General features: G+C 43.9%; 2 protein-coding genes across 7 annotated transcripts in view; both read left to right on the top strand.

The window, feature by feature from the left end:
• Positions 1–24,801, top strand: part of LAPTM4A (lysosomal protein transmembrane 4 alpha) — a 186,711-nt gene that overhangs the window by 115,243 nt on the left and 46,667 nt on the right. The gene's annotated exons all lie outside the window — the stretch shown is intronic.
• Positions 22,917–24,801, top strand: part of LOC311434895 (uncharacterized protein) — a 28,438-nt gene continuing 26,553 nt past the window's right edge. Inside the window, exon 1 of one of the 6 annotated variants that reach the window (XM_084515388.1) lies at positions 22,917–23,826. In XM_084515388.1, coding sequence (XP_084371514.1) covers positions 23,584–23,826 — 243 coding nt within the window. In that variant the 5' untranslated portion in view covers positions 22,917–23,583. The remainder of the gene's footprint in view (positions 23,827–24,801) is intronic. The other 5 variants (XM_084515387.1, XM_084515386.1, XM_084515389.1 and 2 more) reach the window with 5 other exon arrangements.

Raw genomic sequence — 24,801 nt, 5'->3', positions numbered from 1 at the left:
AGCAATTAATCCTGGGAACTACTTACCAAAAGAAGGTTTGGATTCTCTGTCTCTTGATGTTTTCAGATCAAGATTGGATGCCTTCCTAGTAGAGATGCTCTAGGCAAACCCCTATGAAAGGGAAGCAAGGTGAGACATAATAGCCCACGATATACCATCAGATCAGTTGACTGGATGATCCTCTTGTTACTACTCACTGACTCTAGCTCTGCAGTAAATTAGTGTCAGAAACCAGGCTCAGACTCCAGAACATGATCACCTACACTAAAATTCATAGGGTAGTCCCTCACATGTTGTTTGCCCAGGTCAGCTAGCCCTCTCCCAGACACTTAGCACAGCTTGGGAATGAACATAGTCCAGGGCTACAGGCACTTTGGGCATGGGCACCCTATTTTGGAGAGGAAGGGAGTGTAAATTATGAGCCAACCAGACAATGCCAGAAGGCCTCAAGGTCCAGGAAGGCCTCAAGGCCTCAAGGCCCTGGCACTGTTTTGGTCTTTGAAGCAAAGTAGCCTTTGAGCCTCTGGATATGCTAAAATGGCCTCCATGCCTCATGTCTCCTCCCGCTGTTGGCAGGGCTGTCTGGCACTTAATGTTGTGTTGTGCTCAGCAGGATGTGAAAGGCAGCAAAACAGCCCAGGCCTTGTTACGTGTTAAGACTACGGGAAGGTCTGGAGGAGGTTCTGGCTGCTCCTGTCAGATATAGATTTGGGTGGTCACTACTGAAAGCAGCAGCAGCAATCGCGGCCTCTATCCCTGTGTCCCAGTGGAAGACGCACTCCTTCTTCCACTGCCAGGCCTGCCTGCTCACCCTTTGGTTAGCAAAATCCATTTTTGCTTGAATTACTTGCAAAAGCCCCGGTCAGCTTTGGCTGCACAAGGTTCAATGCCAAGCAAGTGAAACGCCTGTGAATCAGATACTCCTGAGCACCTCCGAGTAGGCGGAACGATGTTGACACACTCACACCTTTGATGAGCCCTAAAAGGGAAAAGGGAAGAATGTTTTGACATATTTTGAATATTCAGAAAGGATAATTGTTTCCTCCAGTAACTGACATTCCACAGGGGTAGTGTATTCCTGCCGGTCGTGTCCGTACTAGATAGAGACACAGCGCTTCCCACACAGCCCTCGCAATTAGGCAACACGGAACCTAATAACTGGGATCTTTCAAATGTCAACATAGCTTCCTATTCCAGCACTCGCTCGGTGCTCGTTAGCAATGCGGAGTTAATCAGTTTTGTTGCTGATGGTGATGATGTGCAGGGACCCAGCTGCCTACCCTTAATGTCTGCTGCAATAGGAAAATGAGGAGTGCAGGTCCGTTGCAAGATTTAGTATCTCATCTCAGGTATCCCAAAAGGATACCTCTTTGCTGTTTCCAAGTGCTGGAAGTGTTTCTTGCCTCCTGAATGTTAAACAGACACTAACCCTCGGGCTCTTTATATCAGGAAAAAATCCAATATACTCTGACTAAGGCTTTAGCATTCTCTAAACAATTCCTACAGTGAAACTGCATCTACGTTGTGTGTTTTTCAGCACAGTTGAACCTGGGAGCACACTAAATATTGTATGGGTCATAAAGACAGATGGGAGCTGGACTACCACTATGTGCCTCAGATGTCCCTAATGCATAATCATGTTTCTTGGGAGACGTGGGACAAGAGACTGACATGAGAAGAAGCCTCTACCTAAACACTTCCAGACTTCATCACCATTAATAAATCAACCAACACAGAGTCCCCAAGAGAAAATTACATAATATTATTATTTTTTTTTTTTTTCTAGTTGAAGAAATCAACACAGAAGGGCTAAGTGCTTTTGTTTCACAAGATGTCCAAAGAAAACGGAGAGCCAAAGGACAGGTCTCTGTTGCTGATCACTGTGGACAGACACCACGTAGCTTTATGAGCTCTGCATACCTCAGAAGCAGATATATTCCTCCACACTGAGTACCACAGTGTCAAGACTAATTTAGCAAAAAGGATCTGGACTGGGGAGTTTAACATAAATTCACATACGTCCACAAAACACTCAAGTTTGCCTTGTACTCGAAATTGTATATCACAAGACTCTTTTGCCCAAGAAAACTGAGGGACTCCCAGAGTCTGGCAAAAGAGCACTACAGCTGCAGCAAGGCAATGCAAAAAGACCCTTTCCAGTCCCTTTCCACAAGCTTAAAGATCATCCGCTGACAACAAGGTCATCTATCTCAGATTAAGGTTTATTATTTTTGTGAAACTTGGATCACTCAACACCTGGAGGCAATTTCCTAAGCATCTGCATTTTTACAATGTGAAGCCAAGGTGGGATGAAAGGGCAAAACCTAGTCAGCTCTCAGAAAACCTGGCACTCCTGGCCTTTGCAAGCTTGCTTTAGCAGAGTAATGTAATGTTGTCCTTTGCATGGTATCCATGAAAAATTTCTCGTTTAAATGAAGCAACACTGGGGTTGTGATTTTCCCTTCACTACACAGAACGCATATATTTTAGAAATTTTCAGTCACACTTTATCCTGGCCTTTGAAATTCCTGTTGTCATAAAAAGTGGATGTAATACCGAGAAGCAGCAGTATGAACAGTGGATGCAATTATAATAGCAAAGTCTACAGAGCCCCACAGGCTGGCCATCGCTCATTCCTGACCTGGGCCCGCTTACAGTTTTTTTCCTTTAAATTCTACAAGTAACATGTAATTGGATTTTCCTTCCTCCCTACCATGTCCCCACAGGTTACAGCAAGTTAAATGTCCTTGAAGAAATAAAAGCATTTCCTGAATTTAAATTTGCATCTCACGAATGTTTTAAATTTTAAAAGACAGACAAAGCAAATGACACCCTAGAAAATGATATATTGGTCTTAATTAAGATGATTATAAAGGAACAATCAGAATACTGCTCTGATTTGTTCTATTCAAAGCAGACAGAGGTACCAATATCAAGGGCTGCCAGTGTTGATTTCCATGCTTTGTATTACTCTTCATTGTATCGTTCTGGATACTGAGACTGTATCTATGTGAGATGGTATGGCAGTTTTAGAGGTGGCCATGCATGGCTCACATCTGCAAATGGGGACAGCACCGTTTTCTAGTGGGTTTTATTGTTTTTTATAGAGCATAGAAAGCAAAGGTGGTAACAGAGCCCTGGGTCATATCTGTCCTGTTACCAGCCCCTGCAGAGTAGTGACCATGAGATGGACGTGCCATGATGTGAGCGCTTCCAGCAGAAGATAGGAAAGGGCAGTTGTGAGAAGAGACAAAGGCTTGGAAAGTGACTGGGGAAGAGAATTTACTGGGTGTATTTAGCTTGCCAAACTGAGCCCAAATACCTCACCTGAACTGAGCCCAAACACCTGACCTGGCATCTGCCAGGACATGCCCGTGTCCACTCTGTGCTCAGTCTCTCAAGGGACGTGTCAGGCAGAGGAGCCTGACTCAGAGACCTCTCCTCTACCCTGCTGTTGACCACCTGCCTGGTTCTGGAAGCATCCATCACTACTTTGAACCTCTGCTGGCCTTCATCCTCATCTGCTTGCCTTTTTATCACTTTTGACATGTCTACTTAACTGTGTCCAGTTTTGAGCCATGCCTTCTTGAAACAGAAGCAGCCCAAACTCAGCCTCCCATTCAGAAACCTGGGACATTACATGGCACTCTGCATGCTCCACTTTGAGCATTGCTTTCCTGGTCACAGCAGCAAGATTTAACAAAGTGCTTGGGATGAGCAGAACTTTATTAGAGGGAAGGGCATGAAACTGGAGGAAGCATTACCCTGGGAAAGCTGAATTAACAGCCAGCAAGCCCCATCTGTGCTCCTCGGTGCGGTCATTAAGGAATTACCCTGGACCCAGCCCTCTGCCTGCAGCAGTGATGGTGCCAAAGAGACGGCTGCCACCCTCCTCCCAGGTCATGCTCCCCTTGTGGCGTGCCCACACTCAGGGCACTTTCTTGGGATGGCCAGCCAGGCTTCTTCCAGGGCTGTGACTGTCCCATGGACAACAATACCAGCTTCTCTCCTGGCAAAGGAGGTCCCAACGGAGTCCCCAGGCTAGGCAGATGCTCCCAGTTGCCCCAGGACAGTGTCCAGCAGCCCTCTCATGTGTATCATTTGTCTCATACTACATGCTTCCTCTTCAGCAGGACCTAACAAATGTAAAGCTTCTAGCTGTTACTGACGTAATTAACAATGATTATGGCTTCAATACAATTCTGCATGGTTCCTGCCCCAGGGGACTGTACCTCTACCTAATGGCCAAAAGTGATGGGAGTGCAAACAGGAGGGTGGGCTAAAAAAATTCCTATAGGTGGTGAACCCCCATGAAGGTGATGGAAAGGGTGGTGGTGCAGTCCAAACCAGATGTTTAGATGTCTGAAATGTGGGCAGAACTGCTCCCGTGAGTGCCTCTCCTGACTGTCGAGGGATGTCCAGCTCAGGTTAAGGAGTCCACCCTGCAGGTTTCGGCACTTCAGCATGTCTCCGATGCCCAGGAAAAGGGATATGTGCTCAGATACAGGGGGAGTCACAATACATAAGAAGAAGGAAAGGAAACACAAGGAACAAGTGTGAAAAAGGATGAGGAAAGCACATGACATGAGATGTCAGGTGCATTGCATTAGAGGTGATGATTTTTAAAAAACAAAACAAAGCAAACACAGAAATCCCGCCCTGGGTGTGTGGGTGACAAGGCCTCCTTCCTCCCTCATGTGGGAATGAGGTTTTGGGACTTCGCAGTATCAGGATGGGAGTTTCAGTGGAGTTTTGTATAAGTTCTTCACAAAGTCCTCCTATTTTAATTCTGTTTCTTTATCACCAGAAGAACCATTCTGGGCAAATGCCCTGCCGCTTCCTTGTGTAAATGACTGTGATGAGCTCAGGGTCCTGTATTGCTTAAAGATGAACAATGCAGGGGAATACAAGTAGTACTACAGCCATATCTTTCTCAGATTCTCATTTCCTGATTTCTCTTTGCTATCTACGTGGGAGGAAAGCAAGTGAGATCTTCATTCTTTTTGGCTGTGAGGCAACTAGTTCCTCCTTTTAATTGTGACGGTGTTCTTTTGTTTGTTTGTTTGTTTGTTTTGTTTTCATTTTTTGTTTTGTTTTGTTTTTTCCATGAATGGTTTAACTTCTACCCAGGTTGTCTTCAGCATCTCCCATGGCTTCCCAAAATCTTTGAGAAATGCAATGTGTTAGCGCTGCAGGGGCTCCCGATCTCCCACATTGTGCTGCCTCTGGAGGATACTCCCATGGGGATAACTGTGATATCAAGTGGTTTTGTAAATCATAGAGGCTCTAAGCAAGCACACTCACTGTCAGTCCCCATTGCAACACCATGAGGACGGACAGACAGATGGCCTGTTGTCCCTGCCAAAACTTTCCCATGGGATAAAGGTGTCCGTCTCCACAGCATGGCAGCTTTGTGGGGAGCAGCTGATTCATTCACCACCTCTGGGGCTGTTTCTTTCCTTGGTGGAATGTGAAAGAAAAATCACCCCATACACCCTCACAGCAATTAGGGAAGGTAAAATGCTTCCCCCAAAAATCTTCTTTATCTGAAGATTTCAGTTAATCTGCACTGAAATGACTTGCTACAACATGTATATCCCTTTTGGTGGGGAAATAGGGGAGATTTTTGCTTAATTCAGGAAATATTTATTCTGCCAAGGTAGCTCAGTAGGTCAGGGACAGGGACCTTGGACTAGAACAGAATTCACATAACATTTCCACAAAGAGCTGGACATTAGGACAGAGGCTCGACCTTTAGTCTGCCTTGCAGTGCTGAGTATTAAAAAAAAAAAAACATTTCCTGTTAGTGTGTGGTTGAATGAATAATTAGAGGGAAAATTTTTGGCTTGGGTTGAACCAGAAAAGAGAAATTTGGGGTTTTCTGGAGAAGTACTTTTATCACCATCTAAAATATATTTGATCTAAACCAAAATGTTTTAAGACTCTTGCAGGAGATAGAGCTTAACTATCTAAAAAGCTTTCTTTTGTACATTTAGGACAATTTCAAAATTCAAGATGCCTTTTTGTAATGAAAATGGAAAAGTCATGTTTGGCAAATACCAGGAAGAAATACCAAAGTAAAATTAAAAAATAAATTAAATTCTCCAATTTGAGGGTCAATATTTTTGGCCAAACTCGACTCAGATCTGTAAATAGATGTGTCTTTCCCAAAGCTTTCCAAAAAAAAAAAAAAAAAAAAAAAAAAAAAAAAAAAAAAAAAGGGTAAAATGCTGCCATAGGGAAAAAAAATCTATTTACAAAATTAACAGAAGTGCTGTCACATTTCCTTTCCACATTTGGGATCTGGACCCTTTGGCTATTCCGGAGTAGGCGAGGGGATTCTCCCTTGTTTTTTTCCATCTCTAAAATTTGTGGTTCCCTCCTGTGATGAAAGAAGAAATCAGTTTTTCAGTCAGAGCTCTTGCCAGCTGTGCCCTGTCTCCCAGGAGGAGTGAACTCGATTGCAAACCTGATTTGCTACTAAATTAATCTGACCAAGGCAAAGGAGCAGTTTATGAAGGGGAACGCTGCCAGCAAACCCACGAGCACTTCCCAGTCCTCTGGCATCTCACCAGGCTGCTGGAAGTGCCAATCTAAGACATGTGGCACGGTCTCTTGTGGCCTAATTCCTGGGGAATTAAAGCCAAAATTATCTTCCAGATTTCAGTCTCTTGCTGTCCAAGTGAGAGAAAGAAATAAAAAACATTAACAAAGAAAAGACTTCGGGTGAGCTAAACACCAGGGGAGGTACCTGTAGGTAAACATGTCTTTAATTTCTTGAGCTGGAGATCAGTTACACTATCGTGAGTAATATCAGCAGGTTTATTGCTGTTTCACCACTTCTGCAGACTCAGGACAGCAAGCCAAAATCATTGCCTTTATCTGTTCTGCCTGTTTGCTCTTGTGAAAAGCGAGGGACAGGTTTTCGAGTGGGACAGGTTTTTGAGGGCTCGTTGTCAACAGCTGCAACCGCTTTCGGCACGGCTCACACCCAAAGGCAGGTCAGCGAACATCATTATTCTCACCTCCCTTGGAAATGTACTGAGAAGCGATGGAGATGAGATTTTATGTAATGCGGAGATCTGGTACAGTGTTCCACAGGCAATTTACTGGGCCTGGTGATTTAGACCTGCACGAGGAAGCAAGGTTACTTTATTAAAAGCATGCTCCTGCCTCTGCAGAATCACTGAAACACAAAGTTTTGCATGACCTCTCCATCAGACGTGCTGTTTTCAGTGGCAGCACGATGCACTGATGCACATGGGAATGCAAGTTTCACAGCCAGTGCTTGTGTCATAAATTTAGACAAAAATCGGCTTTCCCTATGCTTATGGCTCTCACCATGCATAAGGTCATATTTTCAGGTTTTCTAATAATTCCCTTTTGTGGGCAGAAGCTTTACTGCCCACAGAATAAATGCTACAAAACTGAAATAAATGTCAAGGGAACGCTGGCCTCATTACAAACTACCTACGTTCTGGCTCCTTAGCTGTTACCTTGCTTGTGTAATGACTACTGAGTCAGAGTGTGACCCTGAATGCTCGGTCATTACCTCCCAGGTGTCGTGGGGGAAGCTGAGGTTTGTTTCCCCAGCCGCTAATTCTCCCGAGTGCGTAGCGAAGTATAGCACACAAAAGGGCAGGACTAAGCTTTACATCATTTTTTTTTAATTCAACGACTCATTCATTGAAATAAGATATACGAAGACATTATGCAACTTGCCTGCACGCAGTCATCAGGGGTGTGTTACAAATATCTGATCTGCAGGCGGAGAGATGTAATTGGATGGAGATCATCTTCTGACCATGGCCAGAAAGCAAACAGGGACTGTGCACCAAATGAGCTCGTAACAAGATGCGCTGAAGTTTCTGACTCAGTTGTTGTCTTATGTAAAAGAGAAATGCTAGAGAATTATGAAACCTTGTGAATTATGCAACCAGAGATTTTAATTACTTTTATTGAATTTATAGATTTTTTTTTTGCACTGCTAGTAGCTTCTAATTACTCATTACACTTTGAACACTTGAAAATCAGAAATAAGAACTGCAGGTAAATTTGACCTTGATACTGCTTTCAGAATAATGGAAAATTAGACCTATCTGTACAGGTTATTTTACAGTGCTATTTTAATTCATATATAACATAATAAAGGAGAAAACCAGAATTAAAAAAAAAAAAAAAGAAAGAAAGAAAAAGGAAAAACAACAACAAAAAAAAAGGTAATCTCATTCTTTCATTTCTCCCTGAAAACTTGCCAAAGAGGCTAAAATGACATTTCTCAGCATTCACATAGCAACATTTCTACTTTCACTGGAAAGGATCTGCTATTTTGAGAAACCCTAAACGCATGAGTTTATGTTAATAAAGAACATTTCAGAAAGTTGTAACACACAGACACACACACACTATTTTCCAGTCTGCAGTTTACTGAAAATGCGACATAGTTTATTGCAAATAGAGGACAGGGAAAAGAATGTAAAAAAATTAATAATGAAATTGACACATGGATTAAGAAAGAATCCATGAAAGAAAACAAACAAACAAACAAACAAAACAAAACAAAAAAAAAAAAAAAAAAAACAAGACAAAACAAAACTATTTTTTCACATTTAAGAATTCTAGATGCATCATCAAGAGGGAAAAACAGAAACTTAAGTATGCCTCATTATCTTCCGAAGCTGTTGACTGCTAATGGAGTGAAAGGCATGGTGATTTGAATTTTTCTACATGGGCATCTGCAGCCATTCATTTTATGGAAAACACCAGAAGAAAAACAAGTGAAAATGCAATTGATAATGACTCACACTTCCATTTGTAAACATAGCATAAACACTTGCCACAAGGAAATGAAAGTCAGATCTGGAGAGTTATGCGATAAAGCACAACGTGTTTTAGCCCATAAAATTGCTGATTGTAATTTCTGGTAACGCTGACCCCAGTCTACCAAGTTCCTTAATATAGTTGCCTTGCTCATGGCAAAGACAGTCACCGGACTTAAGTGAATTCTTAATTACATTTGTGTAGTTCTAATTGGTTTTAATCTATGTATTCCGTTTATTAGTTAATAAGTTGGGTGAAACTAAGAGTAGAATTCCGGCACCTGTGGTTATCAGTAGCAGTGTTGTGCAATGTTTGGGGTTGCATCTCCATTGATTTTATTGATCAGCAGGGAACAAAGTTGAAATTGTTGTAACTGGGAGAAAAAACATGCCATATTTGTGCTCCTGTATTGTCAGTGTTACCAATTTCCACTTAATCTGCATGCTGCATATCCTTTTGGTTGCAGCAGTTCTGGCAGATCGCAGCTTTCAATTTAGTAATTTTATTTCTCCAGTTCTCATACAGACACATAGAAACAAAGCGTGTCAATTTGATTTGAGTATTTTGACGTCTCCTCTAACAGCTTTACGGCATAAACACGACAATAAAAAAATCACTATCCTTATTTATTATTTCCTCCCCAAAGCCTTGGCCATGATCAGGAGATGACTGTAGTAACTTCTTTCTGCATAAAAGGGATGATTGGGTCTCTGCCTCAGAGGTGCAAGATGACTGAAAACATAATTAGTGAAACTTCAAGGCTCACTCCTTTATACTTATACAATTACTTACACCAAGAATCCTCTTTCATTAAAAAAATAAGGAAATTAATATATACGTGAACATATTAAAGATCACTTAGTTTTGCTGAAAGCCGATGAAACAGCAATTAGTGCAGCTCTGCTCACCCATTTTAGCTGCTTTAATTGCACGTACCACAACACAATCTTTAATTTCTGAGCTCAAGCTTTCCCCAGAATGGAAAAGACAAGGAAATGAAAACTGCGAGCCTCCACACCTGAAAAGGACAAGCTTTCTGCTCTGGGTACCCATCCCTGGTAGTGTACAGACGAAAGCCCAAATAACGCAAAGCTCATCCCAGCACCACATATTTGTGCAGTCTGGACACTCTTTGAGCAAAGTTTTACAGCCAGGAAGACTTTGATGCTAAACACTGAAGTAAAAGAGAAAAAAAAAAAAAAAAAAAAAAAAAAAAGGGCATGTGCCAGTGATGAAGAGCCACAAACCCAGGCAGTCTGCTGGGCCTCCTGCTCATCTGCCCCCAGTTTTGGGTTGCACCGTGGGTGACTCAGCCAGGGAGAGAAAGCACTGGGAGGGACCAGAGATAAATATGTTCAGGGGGAAGGAAACTGGCAGAAGAAAAGTGTTTTTTGTAGTGGAATAGAAAGTTATGTTAGGGCTGCACTGTGGAAATCTTACATGAGCCTTTTTGAAGCCTAACTGCTCTGATCTCTGAAGACTGTCTGCTCTTTCCTTGAGGCTTCAGCCAAGCCCAGCATCTAAGTTTGGGCTTTATTTTATGCTGTTGTTAAGTGCATTGCTGAACAGGGGCTTACAGTATCAAGCTCGTTGCATGAGATTTATCCCACCAGGGCCAGTGATCCCAGGCTGCCCTTGTTACCAGTGGGGAGACACAAGCATTTCCAGGGTGCCGTGGGGTTATTCTACGTTAGGATAAGAAATGCCACACAGTACACATGTTAGAAAGAAGAGCTAAAAACAGACGAATCAGAAGTAAACATCTACAATCCACATACCTACCTCCATATACCCAAACCACGACAGCCTCTGATGACAGATAAGTAGGAAAAAATCAGGAAGGTATCAGGCCAATGCAAACTGCATTTGTACGGAGTCAGATGGGCAAATGAAGACATGAAATTGTCTTGAAGACATGGGAAATTGCTTTCTATGTGAGAAAGTTGCAGTTTTAATTGTTTTTACGACAAACAGTGGAAGGAAAGAATGGGCCATTATGATTCCTGTGTTGAAGGCATTGTTTCTTTCATAATTTCCATGTCTGAAATTGCCTCTCTGCCTCCGTCGAGTTCAAGACGGTTTTTCAGTGCTAGTCAACTGAGAACTGGTGTTTCTCTGGGTGGTATAGACCACTGTTCTTCCCGTGCAGGGAGCTGGGAAGTAAACTTCTGGGAATGACTGCAAATATGGGAATGCCTGGCATCCCTGTGGAAAATAACTGCAAGACCTTTAATCCTTGTTATCTCTGAGCACATATATTTTTGTTTGGTTGATTAGCAGTGGGGGAGGATGACGGATGAGCCGAACAGTCGAGCATCACACTGGGTCTCTGCTGGCCCTGGTCTGCACCTGGGAAGGTGCTGGCTCCTGGAGAACCACCACCAAGCAGAGGAGCAACAGCAGTCCTCAGTGTGAGGTGATGGCAGGGTCAGGGAACTTGTGGCAACTGCAAAAACATCAGCAGCAAATGCAGTTTTTGAAAGCACAGTACAGTGCAAACACACTCTTGTTATACTTAACGAGTTGGTGCTTAACGGGGTCTAACACCTAGGGCAGGAGTCAGATGCAGAGGAGCAACGTGGGAGCCTGACAGTGGTTCATCCTCCCCATTCAGGCACTGACCTGAAGCAATACCTTGAGATTTAAAATGTCTTGACATTTCCTTTTACGAACAGTGGGGACAGATAGGTAGCTCCAGAAAACTAGTCATCCTATCCCAAGAAAAGGATTTCAAATACGTGGTTTAAATTGCCCCCCAATACAACATCTTCTTTGAACTGCAAGAAACTCATCCAGATTCTTGGCCAAGGTGGATAGTCCAGTCCTTAAATGTTACAGATATAAATGATCTGCTTCTCACCACTGCAAAAGTCTTTTTCTCTGCATTTCTACAAAGCCTACCAAAAGGTGGACCATGCTACTTCTATAGGCTGTCATGGGATTACTGGTAGCAGAGCTCTGGACTCTGTGAAACCCACAGAGGGAGAGAATTCATGTACAGGACCACAACCCAACTCTCTCTGTCAATATTTAAAGCTCTCCAGTTCTAACACAAACTGCAAGCAGGAGCCTGGGAGCTGCATGGGGATTGAACCTGGTCAAGAGTTTATTTTACTTGGGGACAGATCCTGTCTGGGTGTTTTGTGGGACCTGCAGAAAGGAAATGATTCACTGACAAAGTGGGGAACAGACTCCTTGACTCATAGTTTCCTGATCTAACCACTAGACAGTTCCTCTAGCAATTCCTCAGTGTATCACAAGAATGGATTAGCTGCTTCTTAAGTCCTTAAACCTCAAGAAATGGTTGTCCTGAATTACACATCCAGACTTCCCATACTGCCAATTAAGGGAAGATCTCTAGGTTTTATTCCGCAAGTTTGTAGAGTAAGTGCCAAAATAAGAGCAGTTGCCCAACAGTCTTCATGATGCTAATGCCAAGTCTGCTGCACTCTTATGTACAGGGCTAGGGGCTTGGGGGCTAACATACTCCATTCTCACTTAGGTCCTAAAATCCAAACATAAGAAACATTTTGCTCATGCCTAATTCTTTCAGATGCTTGATGATGGCTAAGAAACACAAAAGGATTAGCTCTGCACAGAAGCAAATTAGGTGTTCAATTAAATAGTCCTGGAGTTTCACTTCCTTTCCATTAAATTGAATTTCTTTGTATCTATAGCCACTATAAATAGTTTCTACATCATATAATGACAATTAAAAGATGGTCTTATGAGGCATGTATGCACTTTTTTTTTTTTTTTAATTGTAATTACATTTAAACTGACAGCTGTACTTGTAAGTCTTAAAATAAATTCAACTTCTACAAATTTGTCCCAAAAATGTAACTTCTTTTGTAAATTTTTTTCCCGTGAAGAGAAAATACACTATTTTCAGAATCCGTTTGCTTACACTGACAAATTAGTAAACTTACTCGGTAGGATCCTTTCCAGGAGCTTTCAGCTTTGTAGCTCAGGCAACGTTTCCCCGCGGCTGCACTGGAGGCTGATTTTAGTTTTAGGACTGTGCCATCTGCTGTTGGAATTGCAAATTTCCCTGAGTCTGCACTATGTGCAAGCTCTGGCTGGCTCTGACAGCCTGGCTGAGCAGTGACTGCAATTTGTTCCCAAGTGAGAGACAGATGCTGTTGTAGGGTGACTGTGCCTGCTGTTCCCATCGGAGGCTCGAACCTTCCCAGGACCATTTAGTCCTCTGTTTTAAAGGGTTCCACTTCGTCACAGATATTTAAAGGTCTCCATTTGTCCATCTTGCTCAGAAGTAATTTTATCAAATGCAGTAAGACGCATAACATGTGGGACTGTGTTCTGCAATATTAATTTGTGTCAGAAGATTGCTCTTTGTGCATTCACGGGGGATCACGCATTGAATGCATTGCGTGCCCAGTCCCTGAGGCCCATGCACTGTATGGTCAGCTGGCGGCTTCACATTGCACAAGGTACCTCTTCAGGCTGTCCAGTGCAGAGACCTCTATGAGAGCACCAAACAAACCATGTCTTGATCTGGAAACAGCACAGGCACATCATCACAGTACTACAGCCAACATCATTAGTCCTGCTGGGGGGCTGTCAGACAGCACATGCAGAGCTGGTGCAGTCACACTACGGAGCAGCAGTGTAGCATCCCTGGGCAGCATTTTGTCCTGCTACATAGACACCACGTTTGTGCATCCGGAGCAAGCTGTGATAGCTTTATTATGGCAATTAATCATGTGGCAGGGACATAAACTGAATGTTCTCCACCGGGAACCGGCATTTTTTATCAGGGCTGGGACACAGTCAGCACACAGGAGGATGGGACCATCAGGGCAGGTTGAATTCCTAGTCAAGAAGCATTAACGAAGTTCAAAATGCCATCAGCTTTCTGAAAAATCAGTTCCTGGGATAAACACCCTGCTGGGGTGAGTATTACCTGATTTGGGGCTTAGGTGGTGCCACCACCACTGCATCCAAGTGCCCTCCCCACTAAGTGCTAACGTGGCGTGGTGCTTTGGTCAGCAGGGGGATAAACAAGCCTAAAAATTGGATACTGGTGATCGAAATAAATAAAGTACTAGTTTCTGTTCCTGGAGCCTGATGCAGATTTGTGACATTTGTAGATCAGTGCCTTAGAGGGGCTGCTTGTGTGTGAGAACAAGAGGACTGAGAATGAACTCCCACCACTGGCTTATGTTGTACTTCACTTCCCATTCTTCATAAGCTACGGGAACTACAGAGCTCCAAAAATTAGACTGAACAATAGGGATATTTATTATTGAAAATACATTACACTCAACCACAAACCTCTCTTATCTGACAACATGAAAGCCATGCCACTTCACTGGGGAAACTGAAAATGACTTTGCAGTTGGGTAGCTGGCTTCCTTACAGGGGTAGCCCACAGCCTCTGCAGAAGCATTTCTGAGCTCAGAGGGAAGACTGGCTGGGGAAATCATCCCAAACATACTTTCAATTTTAAAATTTCAACAAAAGAACAGAACAGAAGTGCTGCAGGCAGCTCAGTAAGTCAGGTGGCTGGTACACAGCCGAGCTCTTTAGGGGGCCAAAGTCATATTTCAGGAGACAGAACTGACCTGAAGCTTTTAAATCCCACCTTTGGTTCCTATTGTAATTACCTCTGAGTGCCTCACATCACTAGTATATTTATCTGCTGACATTGCCGGGAAATGAAATGTCTCGCATCTTACTCAGGCACAGAATTATGCTAATAGTTAGTTAATATGAGGATTTAGTTACTGAGAGTTGTAGGACCTGGTATCTAGACTGTGTAAGGAGGAGTTATAGGCATAGACATCAAACCAAGAAAGGCCAGCACACTGTGCAAAAAGCTCTTTAAACAGGCTGGTTAAAAAGACTAAGAGACACATCCCTTCAGCCCTGGCCTGCATCAAGATTTAGGCAGTTTTTAAGGCACGTTTTTTCCTCCGCAGCATGAAGGACTCCCAGGTCAATCAGCATCATTAATACTCACTGTTGGCATGACATCTATGATCATTCAAGTATCAGGACCCAAGGTTTTAGGGTCCAATCCTCACATCAACACCTCCCACAATGGTACATCACCTTGCTGGGCACACTGTCCCATGGCTTGTTATACTGAGCAGTAGAGATATTTCATGTTATAAATAATAATGGTCATTACTATCAGGAGCTTGCTCCGATGCTACTCACAGGCACGGCAAGTTCAGAAGTTAATACTGAAGCTCAAAGGAAAAACAAAGCTGGGTGCTGCCTGGAAAACTTATTGTCTCTTGTAGCCCTTGGGCTGGTGGGGCTGGGGGAATGCTGACCTGAGGAGATGAGCAGATGAAGGGTGTGAAAGCAAAACCATTAACTCCCGAGCCAAAATGGCTTGGCCAGAGTTGCGTGCCAGAGCCAGAAGGTGAGCACAGCCCTTGAGTGGCACACAAGCCCAAAAGCCATGTTTTCTAGTTGAGAAATAAATGGAAAATATAAAAAGCACACCAAAAAAAATCCCCACACAGGCCGAAAATGTGTCCAATACTGCTGTCCTTATTCTGCTTCATTTAATCATCCTAGGACATGCTTATAACAACAAATGATTCATTTTCAGACAGAAACATGGTCGTGTGCCAGCAGAGACCTGTGACACAATGACAGCCAGCATTTCCTCCAATATTTTTGCTCTTCCCACAGGATAAAGCATCCAGTCCAGCCCTTTTTTCTGTGTGATATGCCTTCTTCCTTGCTGCCTGCAACCTGAGCCTAATTAGAAGAGAGACAGTAAGAGATTATGTGATGCTGAAGATCTTTCCCAATTTCCCTGACTTCAGGAGGTTTCATAGCAGGCCTTGGATCAATGATGGGTCTACAAATGAAAGAGGAGAGTTGAAAATAGGAGACAGAATTGGCTGTGACTTTTCGACTGTAAGGGCTCCAGAGAGAGCAAGCTGTGATGGAAGGTGAGCTCCTGCTGGAAAGGGACCTCCTGGTGAAGGGTAAAGGTGCTTAGAGACCAAGCCAAACTGGAGAATAGATTTTAAATAAAATTTATTTTATTTAGGCAAATTCCTGTTTTGTGTACATTGAATTGCATGTTTTGCATGTTGTCTAATGACCAGATTAAGGTATGGGCAAAGCAGTTATTGATGGGTGAGTAAAGAGCCATCCCATCTCTGGAGATGCCTTGTACAGTGATTTGAAGCTAAATATCCTACATTTAGGAAAATGTTAAGTGAGAGAAACCTGGGGTGTAGGGAACAGCTAAAGGACTTGAGCTTGGCTTGAACACACTCTCCTGCAGGGCTTGGAAAATTACAGATTATTTCCTCCTGAAAAATACCTTCCAAACTCAGCCCTCCCTTTTAAAATGCTCCATTATCACAATGGGAACAAAGGAGGAGGAACAAGGAACTCTGTGCAGAGGAGCCTCCAATAGTGCTGCTGCAACAACCCGGTGTTGTGTGTGGTGGCTGACGGGGTGGCATGAGAATAGGGTGGTGGGATGGCTTTGGATGCTGAATGCTTAATTCTGTCAGGTTTGAAGACAGATGAGCCTAGAAATTAAATGTTGACGGTCTAAGTTACAATACAGTTGCCATGGCAATTAGAAAATGAGAAGCCACTGCTGTCGTTTCTTGCATTGTCACATGCCTTATGGTGAAGTCATGGCTCCCCGGGTTATGGAAGAAGCCAAAAAATGTTGGGCTTCATCCCAAGAAGCTGTGCTTTGTTGGGCAGGGCGAGCAGAGGAGCAGCAAGCCCAGGCCTGAGGTGGGTGTTCAGGAGAAGGGTAGGCAGGGAAAGCAGCGGGGTCAGACCCTGCTCCAGTGGGTAAATCCTGCAGGTCAAAATGTCAGGGCACAGCTCGAGACTCAGGAACATAAGCTTGGATCTACACAAGACAGCAGACTGCAAAACCTGAGGGGTTAAGTGGATGGGGATGAAGTGCAGTCATTCATTGAGGCTTCTTCTGCAGAGCCAGATCCAGAAACTTCTATCATGATGACTCCAAGTCTTCAGGCTGGCTGTTCACAGAGCAGAGCCTGCTGTAAAACAAGCCTGTGTGCTACCTCTGCCCACCCAGACAACTGCAGAGCACAGAAGACGCTCGTTCCTTTGCTGTGACATTTCCCCAGAAGGAACTGTCACATCTTTTGTCTTACACAACGGCCACGAGGCTACCTGGGCATGAAGGGTTTGGTTATCAGACACTTAGGGTTAAATTAGGGTACCTTCATGTAGATCCTATCCCTGGCCTGGGATTTAACCTCGTGGAAAGTCAGCACAGAAAGACCACAGGGGTTATAATTTATGAAACCAGCAAGATCTGTGAGCTTTTGAGTAGAAAAATCATGAGTGTTCGGGTAATGATGCTGAGCTCTCCTGGGGACAACCCAGACTCCTGCCATCTATGCTGCTGATGGTCCAGCTCTGGGCACTTTGCTATGTTTTTAATTTATTTATTTATTTTTCTTCAGGCAAACTCATGATTTATTTCCCTCCAATGTGAAAACACTGAACATAAGCCAGGTCTGCTCAACCAGCTGCAGGTAGAACAAATAGGCATGCACCTACAGAGCACTGCACAAAGACAGCCTCCATAAGCCACTTCTATTCTCAGGAGGTATGCCAAGATTACAAGAACTCAAATACATTGATAATAATTCTTTTCACTGAATCTTTCATTACTGCTAATAGTACAGAAGCAAATTTTAACCTAGTGACCACACCTGATATATACACATACAATAGGACAGAATACCTGTGAGCAACACTAGTAGATCACTGATTTTTCTGCTAACGTCACAGTAACCCATGCCACCAGTCTATGCAACAACCATAAATCTCCTCAGTTTCCTCACAAAAATGGATCTTTAAGTGCTGAAGATCCTCTGTTAATCGTGAAAATATTAAATAAGAACTTCTCTCCAATGTTGTGATGAGATTTGTCCAAAGTGACTGGACAAAGTGCTGCAGAAACATCAGTTCTCCTTCGCAGAGGAAGGCAGCATGTCCTGCTGGTTGTGTATGCCATTCACTTCAGTGACCCAACAATTACTGCATTGAAATTAGTAAACTGACTAGGAAACAGGAAAAACATGAGCTGGCAGCTCCACTGGAGCTTCTAATGTGTTGGTGTGGAAAAGGGAGCTGAAAAGATCCCAGAATATGTATGCTAGGAACAAGTGAACAGGTTCAAGAAGCTGAATATACATCGCCATATGATGATGTAGAAAAAGGATGTCTGGGGGATGTGCAAAATACGACCTTCCAAAACCAGCATGAATCCTGGTGGAAAGGCCTTTTGGGGAGCACATTCTCAAGAAGAGTACAACAGATACAAGGGTATCTAATCTGCCAGTGAAAGTCACAGAAATTGTCAATAGGGAACTGAAATGAGGTAACATTAAGTTAGCACCAAGATGTAGGGTTTTTCACGTCAAGGATGACTAAACACGAGAACAAACTACAAAGATGTGGTGGATGTGGTGCCTTTTTCAGACCTGCATGTTTTCAGATCTAAAGAGCACCGTGGAAGATCCTCTTCAGATGCAGAGGTTACGTGAGCAGATCTAGGTAAAATCTGGTGGCATCTGCTACCCAAATCATACAAGAATATATGACTGCATTGTCTGAACACCAAAACATAAGCAACACACTTACCAGTGGCCATTAATTCATACATTTTTGACACGAAAGCCTTCCATTTTTGGCACTAAAGCCTTAGCAGTGGCCATTAATTCATACATTTTTGACACTAAAGCCTTCCCGAGGATAACAGTCGCTTCCCTCCAGTGTCCCAGTCACATCTCTCCAAGTGCTGCATGTGATAGCAGTAAACTGCATGTCATCACTAATTTACTGTGCTCACTGTGTCGTATGCCAGTTTGGAATAAAGCAGGGACTGACACTTATCTTGATTTTAGGAGACTCCCTTGTCGTCACCATTATCTTGAAGAAACACATACAGGCTGCTGATCTCAGATTAAGGGATTTAGGAAGTTCCTAAAGCAAGAGCTTGAACTGCCCATCAAAGAAACAGAAAATTACCAGCTGGTTTCTCAGACAGCTGGATCAGAGACACAGGCGGAACAGCAGTGAGACCAAAAATGCATGCAAAGAACATAATAACAGTCCTGTCTTCTGCTGCTAAACAAATGCAGTTTTTTAATTGTATAAAATATTTATAATGATATGCAGTAGGTTGCACTCAGCTTTTTTTTTTTTTTTTAAGGAGAGGGTAATAAACTCTACTGCCCAACTCTCCAATCTCCTCCGCTGATGGGATGCAGAGGAAAGCCACCAGTGCTGCTGCACACTGCTGCAGGCTTTCTGCCAGGGGAAAAGTGGATGCTAAGGGGCAAGAGTGACCTGGGTCATGCAGCACCTTCTTTCTGCATCGTTTCACAGGGATGCAAACCTCCTCGCCCTCAGGAAAGCCAGCCGTGCATATTTTTATGTCTACTTCTGCTTTGCTCTCAAGGCCTTTGATTTTATCTTTAAACCAGCAGTGTTTATAGTTCTCAAGATGATCGTGTTCTGCTAAACAAGTTCCTTTGTCCCATACTGTTGCTGACAAATCAACTAGTGAAACAATTTTATTATTCAGTAATTTCAGTTTTGCCTCTGAGTTTTTCACTGTCCCCTTTGAACTGAAATTGTTGCATTAATCCTACTATGATTTTGTCTGCCACACATGTCATTGCTACATCCTATTAAAAGCAGTTGCAGCCATGCTTACTGCTGGCTTCCTTCTCCCTTTTGAAGCCGTTCTCTTTGACTGGTCTTAATTAACGCATAAGCTGGGAAAATGTCTTCTTTCCGCCTTTTGAGATGTTTTTGTTTCTTTGTTTCAATTTCACTTGTATGGCTAAGGAGATGTTTCCAGTGTGCTCCTTATGAAACTGAAAGGGAAATGGAAGGTTAGGCAATTTCTTATTGGTGAAAGAAACCTAAGTCGCGTTTCTGCTTTGACTGCATTACTACCGCGTGCTTATTCCACTTCATTTCTTCTCTGTCTTCTGTATATTAACATGATGAAAGTCCTCTTCCAACTCAAACACTGCCAGCCAACAAAGATGGATCACTTACCAGCTGAGGGAATCATGTAGGGGAAACCAAGGTGAGCGTTAGACAAATTTACCTGGGGGATCTGCTAAGAACAGTATGCCGAAGACCTGTAACTAATTAACACCAGTTCCACGTACTGAAACAAGAGGTTGAAAACCTATTAGATAATTAGTAAAAATCTTAAAAGCTGCAATCCTCAAAGCAGCCTCAGATATCAAGAGGAAACACCAGCCTGCTAGGCTAGATAGCAACTTGTCAAGGCATTAATCATCATACTTAATGGCTGTGTGGGCAGCACGCAAAGGGCAACAGCTGGCGGCGAGCACTTTGGCCATGTGCAGCCAGCACATGCCTCAGTTCCCTCACCTACAAGCTCAGCAAGCTTGGTGGTTCTTCAGCTTCACACGTGTCCACGGAAAGCTGCTAGCACACCATGCCTTCAGAGAGGTGACAAAATGGGGAAAAGTTGGTGATTCTGCTGGAAAACACAATGTTATGAATTTGTCTCCTGCACGTTGGCAGGTGAACCTTGCAATTTGGAGCCCCTTCGAGCCCATAAATAAGCCACAGGGTGCAAAATCATCTCAGCCTGTAAATAAGCTTCTTTACAGAAGATCAGGGTGACAGCACAGACTGGGGCCCTGATGCATGAGTTGCTGCCCAGGGACACATCCTTGCTCTGCACTACCTTACCCAAAAATGCCTGAAATGCAAATCTGAGCTTTGATCTTGGCCACATCTCAACGTCCCCCAGGATCAAATCCTGGCACAGAGCTCAGAGAACAGCTACGGAAAGGAGGGCTGCTCCACGCTGCTCAACACTGGTGCCAAACCCACTGTTGTCCATGAAGCTACTCGACATTCCCCCAGTCTCAGAGCAGGAAGGATGCGGAGGACAACTTTATGAGAACAGCCTGTTCTGAACAACCCAGCCACTGCTGGGGCTTTCTAACAATGAGGGAAAAACTCATTCTCTCCCTTTACTCAAGGCCTTCAGAGCAGCTGTTACAAATAAAACTTGCCTGTCTCGCCACAGCTGCAGTTTTCTAAACTGTCAGCTCAGGGAAGCTGATAAAAATGTATTAAGTACTGCAAAGAGGTCTTCTTGCTGCCCCTCAGAAGGTGTTTTTGCTGAGTCAGTTTAAAAGCTTCCTCTGTACATCTCTGCCTTGTTTGAAATCACTCATTTTTCCATCTCGTCTGGTGCTGTTGATTAAACATGAGCGAGGCTGCAGATGTTCAGGGCACTTCTCTTAGCTACAGTGGGTGAATCCTCAAGTCTCTTGCAAACACACTAAGCCAAGATCTTGTAATTTCTATGACATATTATTAAAATAATTTTGTTCCTTGTTCTTTTTTTTTTTCTCCACAATTTTTCATTTTTTTCAATATACAATAAAAATTAAAAATAGAAATAAAAGTATATGTTTTAATTTCAGCTAGAAAACGCTGCTTTGCTTGTAGAATGAAAACTCTTGTTCAAAACAACATTTTTGCTTTTTTTTTTTTTTAATTTTATTGTAATCTCTTTTATCACAAGACTAGATAGACCCAGAAAAAGTCCCAAAGCCTGCCTTCATCATTTCAACACCTCAGAAGACTAACTCCACATGCACAACCAGGCAGATTCAAATATGGTCCATCAGGCACTGAGGAGTGCATCTATTTTACCAGTGTACGGCAGTGCTGTTTGATTTGTGACAAATAGGTGGTTCCAGCTCCTGGTTATTGGGCTGCCTTTCTGAGCCTGAGTGGAGAATAACTTCCTATCAGACTTTTGCCATTAGTTTCAGTCATGCCTAAATAGAAAAATATTTTCTTGGGCTTGCAATAAAATTTCAGGCTTTCCATATAACGTGGCATCATGATAACTTGTGCTATTTTCATAGACCAATGCTGTAAGGGAGATGCTGTCAGATAAGCCCATATTAATATTAGAAAAAGATCTAATATGGTGATGCTTTTCTTTGATGATAAATGCAATTGCAGGCCAGCCACAGTAATTGTCTTTATTTTGTGGGAAAAAAAAAATAGAAAGAAATAGTGCAAGGCAGTAATCTCATAGTCAATTAAGCAATGCTGAGTCCTGAAATGGTCTTTCAGCTTACATTTCCCTGCCAAAAAGAAAAAATAATTACTTTACATGCACTAGAATAATGATATTTATTTATGATCTGAGGTATAGATTGTATGCTTTGTAATAGTTCAGATCTGAAGATATACAGATTCATTTTAAGAACAGAGAGATCAAGACAGCATAACGTTAAAAAACAAATATTAAATTAAAATGTCATAAAAGTAATAATTTAACTCCCAGCTTTTCACTTCAGAGGAAGACCCCATCTCGGGCAGCTTTGCGCAGGACTGCTCAGTCATCATTTTATGGCTCCAGACAGGTACAAGATAGGTATATTCCTGTAAGATATCCATACTGGGGCTAGGAATAGAAAAACATTTTGGAGGCTTCAGACCTTGGAGTGATATCAGTCAGGGCTGAACACCAGACTCGAGATCAGCAGGAGAGGCAGTCAGAGTACAGATAATCTGGGGATCCATGATTAAATGGGACCTTCCAATCTCACCAATAGTCCTCCAAGTACCACCATACCCCTGTGACCCTTTCCTGTGCATTTAGTATTTCTCCTTTCTTCCCATAGAAAGGGGAAATTCCCATTTCTTCTTCCCATAACGCCTTCTCCACCTTCCAGTGGGAAGTGTCCCTGCCCATGGCAGGGCAGTTGGAACTGGAAGATCTTTAAGGTCCCTTCCAACCCAAAGCATTCTATGGTGCACTTTTAAAACCTAAACCTGCTCAGAACCAACAAGAATTAGACCCAGGACATGCAAATATTTAGACTTTCTTCCCTGAGGCATGGATAATTCAATGGAAGGGTCGCTAACGAGCCTTCCCCTATTGCTACCTTGCACTGGTACGCGTTGGGCTGAGCGTTTGCCAGGGTCAGTCTGAGCAAGGAGCACAGAAATCTGTGGAAAAAAACAAAAAACAAAAAACAGCTGTGAAATAAAGCTATGACAGATAAAAGCCATTCCCTTTTCAACTTCTTCTCTGTGCTGGATGCAACAAATGCAGCTTTTTATGCTGTTCTAGGTAAATAAGATTTAACTACTGTCTTCTTGTGTAGGCCGGGCTCAGAGACACGCTTCGAGGTAGGGGCTCATCGCATTCCCCCGGTGCTGTTCACTTCTTAGCCCTCAGGACCCGTCCCTTTAGCTTGGCCAAGACAAAATACAACTTGTCACTTTAAAAGCAGCTCTGCCACCTTGAAAAATGCGACTTTCTGAGACTATCACCCGCATTTACACATCAGGTGTGTGGAGAAATTTTTCCTCGGAGCAAAGCAGAGAGGCATGCGGTTTGAGGCACTCTGTGTAGCCGTAATAAGCGTTTATTTCTCTGAGGATCGCTGCTAGATGAGAACTCATCATCTCTCGTAACCATCACGGGGAGGCTGCTCGATAACGAGACCAAGCGACACATCTGCCGGGACCGTCGCCTGCCATTTATTTACCTCAGACGAGATTAATTCCGCGCGGCGACCTCCTTCCCCCACCCACCACCACCACCACCACCACCCCAGCCCCTCCAACACACGCTCCCAGGCTTCCAGCCCCTTCCACCGGGGCCAGGGGCCGCAGCCCGGCTCCCTTTCAGCCTGCTGGGCTCCGGCTGCCCGGCGGGGAGCCGTGCCGGGGGCCATGCTGGGGCCGGCGCTGGGCGCCGAGGAGCCGGGGCTGGCGGAGGGCCGGGGCCCCATGGCCGCCCTGCCCGCCCTGCTCTGGCCGCTGCTGGCCCTGGGGGCGGCGGCGGCGGCGCTGCTGGTCCGCAGGGGGCTGCGCCGAGGCCCAGCCACCGAGCAGGAGGAAGAAGAGGAGAAGGAGGAGGAGGACGAGGAGGAAGAGCCCAGGCAGCAGCGGGAGGATGCGAGGAGCTCGGCGCAGGTAAGGGAGGTGGAGGGGGGCATGAAGCGTGCTGCCCGGCGGGACCCCCCTCCGGCACCTTTCCCTCTCGACTCATCCCTTTGGGGGGTTGGGGTTCATCCAGAGAGACCCCCTGGGGCAGGAGAAGCTCCCCTGGGGAAAGAGAAGCCCCCCTGGGGCAGGAGAAGCTCCCCTGGGGGACACCGAGCTCCCCACCGAGCTCCCCCCTCAGCTCCATGTGCAGCACCCCGGGGTGCTGCCCGCCTGTCTGGCTCCACACGAGCTTCATCCCTCCTGCAAAGAATTAAGAAAACTCCGGATAATGCCTGCCACAGCACGACGGAGGACCTGGGCAGAGTCCCTCTGCCCTGCTGTTAATAAAGAATACTAATTATTTGCCTTTACTCTCAATCAGAGCTTCATTACGACTGCGTTAATACATGGTAGTAGCTACAAGGTGCATTAATGACCACTGGCCATTGATGACTGTGGCCACCTTGCTGCGTGTACGTTGAGGGTTTGATGCGATGTGCTGTGATGAAGTTTCCGTATGACATTGTCACGGTTGGCTGTGTCTCTTTGACTTGCTGCAAGCAGCAGAAAATCTCAGCAAAAATTACCAAAAAAAAAATCACACACCGGGATATTGCGGTATGGAAAGTAAAGTAAGTTCTCAGGAGAACACACTGAAGTAAGTCTGTATTTAAAATGCATACATCAAGCATTTCCAACACTTGTACCTGTTACTATATCTTCTATCTTTTTCTTCTGAGATAGGCAAAACAAAATGAATTTGCAAGGCTTTTTTTTTTAGGTGGGCTATAAAATAAGCGGTTTTGTTCTTCATGACTTCAAATGTGTCAGGCTTCCCATCATAACACTAGTTTTCAGGGGTTTATTACTTTGCCATTGAAATTCAATTTTTTTTTTTTTTTTTGGTCTTTCATCACTGTGAGCAGAACCTCGGCCTGACAGCATACACATCCTTGAATTAGT

Source organism: Aythya ferina (genome assembly GCF_964211825.1).
Source record: "Aythya ferina genome assembly, chromosome: 3".
Classification (NCBI taxonomy): domain Eukaryota; kingdom Metazoa; phylum Chordata; class Aves; order Anseriformes; family Anatidae; genus Aythya; species Aythya ferina.
The sequence above is the reverse complement of the archived record's forward strand: the minus strand, read 5'-3'. Positions and strand labels throughout refer to the sequence as shown.